The sequence below is a fragment of the Oratosquilla oratoria genome, chromosome 27, assembly GCF_046742065.1.
Source record: "Oratosquilla oratoria isolate Oo_2021 chromosome 27, ASM4674206v1, whole genome shotgun sequence".
Taxonomy (NCBI): domain Eukaryota; kingdom Metazoa; phylum Arthropoda; class Malacostraca; order Stomatopoda; family Squillidae; genus Oratosquilla; species Oratosquilla oratoria.
Genome location: NC_134803.1, coordinates 24481124 through 24488029, shown reverse-complemented (window position 1 = coordinate 24488029; position 6906 = coordinate 24481124). Strand labels below are relative to the sequence as shown.

Here is a 6906-nt window from a genome sequence, read left to right as displayed (position 1 = left end):
ACAAAAAAAGAGGTTAAAGAAAGAAAGATAAGCAGATAAAGAGTCGGAAAGGGATGCCAGAATCAAGAAAAGTTAAGAACGAGAGGCTGAAAAGATGCATCGACAGGTTTTTTTGAATAATAATAAACATAGGCGTTCCGAGTTAAAAGCAGTAAAAGAACAGTTTGAAATTGTTACGAGCTGGGCTCATCGGGGATAAAAATTTGTCTGAATCGACGATTAATCACTTAAATATGGTCAGAAAGGAACGCAAAGATAAGAATTTTAGGGCGGATTATGTGGATTCAATAGCAGTAATATCTGATACGCTTGAAGGTTATTTACGAGACCAAGCAAAGATACCGCTCCATAATATTGGTACAATAGGGGACTTCAAATGTAAGCTTTGTAAATCGCTTTTATGGGCAGGAGAACGTAAGACTATTTGTTGTAAGCAAGGACAAACGCCTCAAATCCAGTTTTCAGAGATTAAAAACGGTATTAAAAGTATTACGAAGGAAATTCTTCGTTATCTAAACGGTTCCTGGACAAGATCTGTGGGTTCAACGCGTTGTTCTGTTTCACATCATTTACCACTTCAAGCAAACTCCATGACCCGAGCGAACTAACATTGTGTTACAAGATTCAAGGGAAAATATACCATACCATTGGACATCTCAACCCCGAAGCGATCGCAGGTAAAAAGAACCCTTTTTGGAAACCTATTTCTTCATTCCTGGACTTATACTTCTATCATGATAAGGAAGACCAGATTAAGTTACGTGTACAAAACATGGATCGAAAGGCGAAAAACGAAAAAACTCTTAAGCGCCGAAAGAGAGAGAGGAAGGAAGTGAGTTCAAACGAGGATATCATTTCCATGTTCTATGATTACTTGGTTCAGTATAATGAATGTCTAAACCCGATTTTGAAGGAATTTGAAACGTGTAAAACATTAGTTAGTGAACACGTTAATAAGACGGAAAGTATGCCTGCTGTGTCTATCACGCTGAGAGCGGCAGACGGGATCAAAACCAAGGAACATAAGGGTCTGTATCACCTTCCGTCTGCTTCATCACAGGTTGGTGGGATTGTTAGCTTTGAACCCAATAGAGATCCATTGGAGATAACAGTTACTTCCCCTTTGCCCGGTTCGAACTTCAAGACTACAAGTTTGAGCCATTTGAAGTTCCATTACGATGCTTTCCAGTATCCTTTGTTGATCCCAAACGGTGACATCGGATATTGTCATTCCATGGAAAGGTTATCCAAAGTCCGTGTTAGAGGTCTTGAACCGCCTGAAGAAGATGAGTGTGACGCCTCTACGGGGCCATCAACTTCGTCTACTTACAAGCGTTTATCCCTGTGTATGTTCTACTCCTTTCTTTATATGGAGCGGGAAGGCGTTTTCAACCACATAACCGAGTGTAGGAGACTGTTTCAACAGTTTGTTGTGGATAACTACGTGAAAGTAGAAAGTAATAGGTTGTCATACCTCGAAATGAACCAGAAACGGATCCGAAAAGAAAGAGCAGACATATTATGTCTTGGAAGCGATAAAGTCGCTGATACAGGTCAAAGGGTTGTGTTGCCCAGTACTTTCATTGGAAGTCCCAGATATATGAAAGAGCGCCAACAAGATGCGCTTACATATGTTACGTGTTATGGATCTCCTGACTATTTCATAACCTTCACTATGAACCCGCATTGGCGGGAGCTGCAAGTTGCTATGGATGATACAGGTTCTGCTGGAATACGGTCGATCGGGGACCGCCCAGATTTAATTAGTAGAGTATTCAAGTTGAAGGTTGATAGTTTGATGCATGATTTGGTATCTAAACAGATCTTCGGAAGGGTGAAGGCGCATCTTTATGGTGTGGAATGACAAAAACGTGGACTTCCTCATGTTCACATCCTCTTATGGATGAATGAGCGTGTGACAGCTGAAAGGGTTTCACGTATAATATCCGCTGAAATCCCCAACAAAGAAGCTGAACCCAGGTTGTATGATGTCGTTACAAGGTGTATGATCCATGGACCGTGTAAGGGGTACGATGAGTCTCTCCTATGTTGCCAGAAATCTAAGCCAACCGCTTCGACATGTGGAAAGGGCTTTCCTAAGACCTGTTTAAACGACTTAATGTTCGGTAACAATGGGTACCCTGAGTACAAACGTAGGTCCATCGGAGAAGGCGGGGAATCTTTTGTTACCAAGGTTAAAGGAGTGAAGAAGGTTATTGACAACTCTTGGGTTGTTCCTTACAGCCCCTATCTGTGTGTGAAGTATGACGCCCACATCAACGTTGAATGTTCAAATTCGATTAAAGCTATAGCTTATGTCACGAAGTATGTAAACAAGGGGTGTGATAGGGTCCTGTTCAGTAAAACTACAAAAGATGGGACCGTGAATGAAATTAAGAACTTCCAAGAGGCGAGATATATAAATGCGAATGAAGCAACATGGAAGATATTCGGGTTTGACATATACAAAAGTTATCCCCCGGTATCCTCTCTCGACTTACACCTTGAGGGCGAAAACGAGGTGTTTTATGACGAAAACTCATCTAAAGGGACCGTAACAGCGAAAGCAAAACAAGATACCCAATTAACCGCTTTCTTCAAGTTGTGTGCGAAATCTGATGAGAAGTTCGTCTCCACGTTGTATTATCATCAGATGCCTCAACATTTCTGTTTTGACAAGGCCCATTCGGTTTGGAGAGAAAGAAAAGGTAACACCTTTTCTTTGGGACGTATTCGTGCTGTTTCCACTAAAACTGTTGAGTTGTTTTACCTTAGGTTGTTGTTGACACATAAGGCGGGCCCTACTTCCTTTGAGGATCTCAGAACAGTCGAGGGTGTGACATATCCCTCTTACCGAGAGGCTGTCAAGGCCTTGGGTCTCTTGAGTGATGAGGAGACATGGAAGACTACTATCTTAGAGATAATCAATCACACCAACGACAGGTACCGTCTCAGAGAAACGTACGTCATCATGTTGGTGTTTTCAGACCTTGAGGACCAATCCGGTATTTGGTAGGAGACCAAGGATCTATTTGCAAGCGATTTCCTTCACCAGAACAACCTAACAGAGTATAACGAGGAAATCTACTTGGACGCGTTAGACGATATCCAAAAACATGTTTGGAACTGTGGAGGAGGCCTTATCACCACTTACGGCTTACCTGCTTCTAGAGGTGGAGAGAAGACTTCAAACGTTATTCGAAGAGAGAAGTCTTACAACAAGGAAAAGTTGAAAAAACAGGTTCAATCAAAACAAGACCTCTTAAATGATAAACAGAGACAGGTATATGATGTGGTCATGTATAGGGTGAATAACCAACAGAAGTATGAGAATAATGGAATCTTTGTAAACGCTGCCGGAGGCACAGGAAAGTCCTTCATCTTGAATATGTTACTTGATACTGTGCGGTCCGAGGGGAAGATAGCGTTAGCTGTAGCGTCTTCAGGTATAGCAGCTACTGTTCTTAACGGGGGTCGAACCGCCCATAACATGTTTAAGATACCATTGATGGAGTATAATGAAATAAGAGGGTGTTCTGTTAAGAAGAATTCTGAACTTGCAAAGTTGTTGGAGATGACATCGTTAATCGTGTGGGATGAGATCGTGATGGCGAACAAGAATACGTTAACAGCTCTTGATATAACGTTGAGAGACATCTTGGGTAATGAACGGTTTATGGGGGGAAAAGTGTTCGTCTGCGCTGGAGATTTCAGGCAAATATTACCTGTCATTCGAGGTGGAGGTAAATGTGATGAATTAGAACATTGTATAAAGTCCAGTTATATGTGGCGGGACATAACAAAGTTGGAATTGACTGAAAATGTGCGTCTAAGGAAAGGTGATGAAAAAAAACATTACGTTTGCGCGCAAGTTGCTGGAACTCGGATCCCAGAAACACGGACCTTTGGAACTTGAGGAGGGGTTCGGTATTCAAGTCAAAACACGTGAAGAGTTAGTGGAAAAGGTTTATGGTGATTTGGAGGAAAACTTCTTAAACATTTCCTATTTTGAACAACGAGCAATCATATCACCCACAAATGATGATGTCGACAGTGTTAACTCTATGATACAAAAGAAAACTAAGGGAGAGGAGAAGACATACTTTAGTGTAGACACCCCGGTCGAGGAAGGAACTGATGTCCAGACTTCTGTGTTTAACGCTATGACAAGCCCTTCTCTTCCACCACATCAACTTAAAGTGAAGATTGGAAGTGTTGTGATGGTTGTCAGGAACATTTCACCGCCTAAACTGTGTAACGGATCAAGAGTCTTGGTAACTAACTTGAAAACGAACATTATAATTGGTAAGACCTTAGGTGGTAGTCACCGGGGAGAACAGGTTATGATTCCCAGGATAACACTAGAAGCTAGCGACACCCCAGTTAACTTTAAGCGCAAACAGTTCCAGGTTAAGCTTAGTTACGCGATGACAATAAACAAATCTCAGGGACAGACGTTTAACTGCTGTGGAGTACTTCTAGATACTGTTCAATGTTTCGCTCATGGTCAGTTGTACGTGGCCTGTTCGCGGGTTACGTCTTGGGATTCTCTTTTCATCTATACTGGCTGGCATAAAGTAAACGAAAGTTATAGGTTGAGACCGGCCGTTAACTGTGTATATGAAGAATTGCTCTCAGACAACGAGGTAAACAGTCAAGAACTGCCTTCGGTGCCGAGAGGTAGGGAAGAAGACGAAGAAGTTAACACTCCCATTCCTGAAGAGGTCCCAGAAATAGGTGTGGTTTTAATACCAAAGGAAGTTTACAACATCTCGGAGGAAAAGGCCATCGATATGCTCCTGCCAGATTACAGTTACAATAATCATGTTTACAGTGAAGATGAAGAATACGGGGGTGAGGAAACTGAAAGGGTCCCTGTCACGAAAAGGGAGCTGGAAGAACTGATTTTGAGCCTCAAAGAAGAAGGATCTTCGCCGGCTCGGAAAAGGAGGAGATATGAAGATGAAGCCGAGGACAAAGAAGATGAAGAGGACAGCTCGAGTTCAGATGAACAAGAAGTAACTGACGTTTCCGCTGTAAATAATGTGTGTAAATAAAATACTGTAGCAATATCACGATCTTTTATTGATCCAGTGTCTTATGTTTACTATGACACATCATATGATGTAAGACACGCTTGACGGGGTAACCAGTGCGCGTTGCGTAAGGGCGCCGCAGGCCAAGTGAATCTTTACTAAATGTTAACAAGAGAATCTTTACGAAATATTACCAAGAGAATCTTTACGAAATATTGCTACGAGAATCTTTACGAAATATTGCCAAGAGAATCTCCACTCCACTAACATAAAAAAATATTTCTCTAATACGTTAATAATATTACCATGGAAAAAGAAAGTGGTGCTAACAAGAAAAAGAGAATCTTTACGGTATTCTGACAAAAGAATCTCTACAAAATATCAATGAGAAAATATTTACGAAATATTGCCAAGAGAATCTTTACCAAATGTTAACAAGAGAATCTTTACGAAATATTACCAAGAGAATCTTTACGAATTATTGCTAAGAGAATCTTTACGAAATATTGCCAAGCGAAGCGAAGCGAGCTACGCCGTAGGCCAAGCACACCTGGCGAAGCCAGGTCCGGGTGCTTGTATATATATATATATATATATATATATATATCTATATATAATATATATACATATATATATATATGTATATATATATATATGTATATATACAATATATATATATATATATATGCAACAGTAATCACAAAAAACACGTGAATAAAAAATTTTGCTTGTAACCACGAGGAAATTAAAGATCGGAATACTGAACGTTTTCGTCTATTAAGACATTTTCAAAGTACGTACTTTGAAAATGTCTTAATAGACGAAAACGTTCAGTATTCCGATCTTTAATTTCCTCGTGGTTACAAGCAAAAAAAAAATATATATATATATTCATTTTAAGTAGATGATAAGTAGGGGAGACTAGTCATAAAATGGAAAGGAGATGAGACTGAAATAAGTAATGAAAAATAGTTTTCATGGAAATATTCTAAGACATTTTTTTTTTGTGAGAGGAACTTGTTAAAGAGGAGTTTACTTAGAAAAGACTTAAGAATTTGTTTTTTACAATATATATATATATTTCTAAGAAAGAGAGGAGACATTTACTGAAAATAGAAGATCGTGTGGAAGAAAACGCGAAGTGGAAGGTATTTTTAATAGAGAAGTAGTCGAGGAAGATGGTTGACGTCTGGAAAGCATGGCAATAGCATGGGAAGAGATCAGAAGTGGTTTCAGCTTTAAATTAGCCCTTTCTTTCATGACAGAGCTCTCACAATTTTCTTCTGATTAACAACAGGCGACTTTATTCAACCTAGATAAGCACAAAAAATTTAAACTGAAATAGAGGAAATAACTATCTGTAACAAAAATATTATCTTTATTTAACACTGACTAGAATTGCAGGGTTCTGTCCTGTCTAAAAACAGACAATTTTAATAAGTTTAGGGATGTATTTGATAGAACTCATAGTGGTGACTGAGGGAGAGGGGTCAATGTGACGAATAATAATAAAAAATATCAATATGAAAGACATAAGTGCTGATACAGCCACATTTATCGTTACTTCTCTCGATACTGTTGTTTTACTTGTACTGTTGATGTCAATTTTAATGTTGATATTGAAGTTGATGTTGACGATGATGTTATTTTCACCATTCACCTTATTTGAATGAAGGACTTGTCTCTGGCCCCTCTCCGTTCCCCTTCACCCCAATGAAGAAAAGCCTGGACCCCTCTATCACGAGAGTTTGTCAGGAAGGCTTAGAACTGAAATACAATATGGGAAATCTATCCTTTCCTTATTTTAACTCTATAACTGACGAAAAGTACCGGGTGAAAGAGATATTGAAATCTAACTGAATGGCAAAAG

At 39.5% G+C, this 6906-nt stretch overlaps 2 protein-coding genes across 2 annotated transcripts; both read left to right on the top strand.

The window, feature by feature from the left end:
• The first annotated feature begins 233 nt into the window (after positions 1-233).
• Positions 234-1864, top strand: LOC143039784 (uncharacterized). The gene is made up of 2 exons (XM_076210028.1): positions 234-414; positions 498-1864. The coding sequence occupies exons 1-2, from the start codon at positions 234-236 to the stop codon at positions 1862-1864; spliced, it is 1548 nt and encodes a 515-aa protein (XP_076066143.1).
• Positions 1865-1903: 39 nt separating this feature from the next.
• LOC143039783 (uncharacterized) lies at positions 1904-3916 on the top strand. Its single transcript, XM_076210027.1, has 2 exons — positions 1904-3005; positions 3102-3916. The coding sequence occupies exons 1-2, from the start codon at positions 1904-1906 to the stop codon at positions 3914-3916; spliced, it is 1917 nt and encodes a 638-aa protein (XP_076066142.1).
• Positions 3917-6906: the final 2990 nt, after the last annotated feature.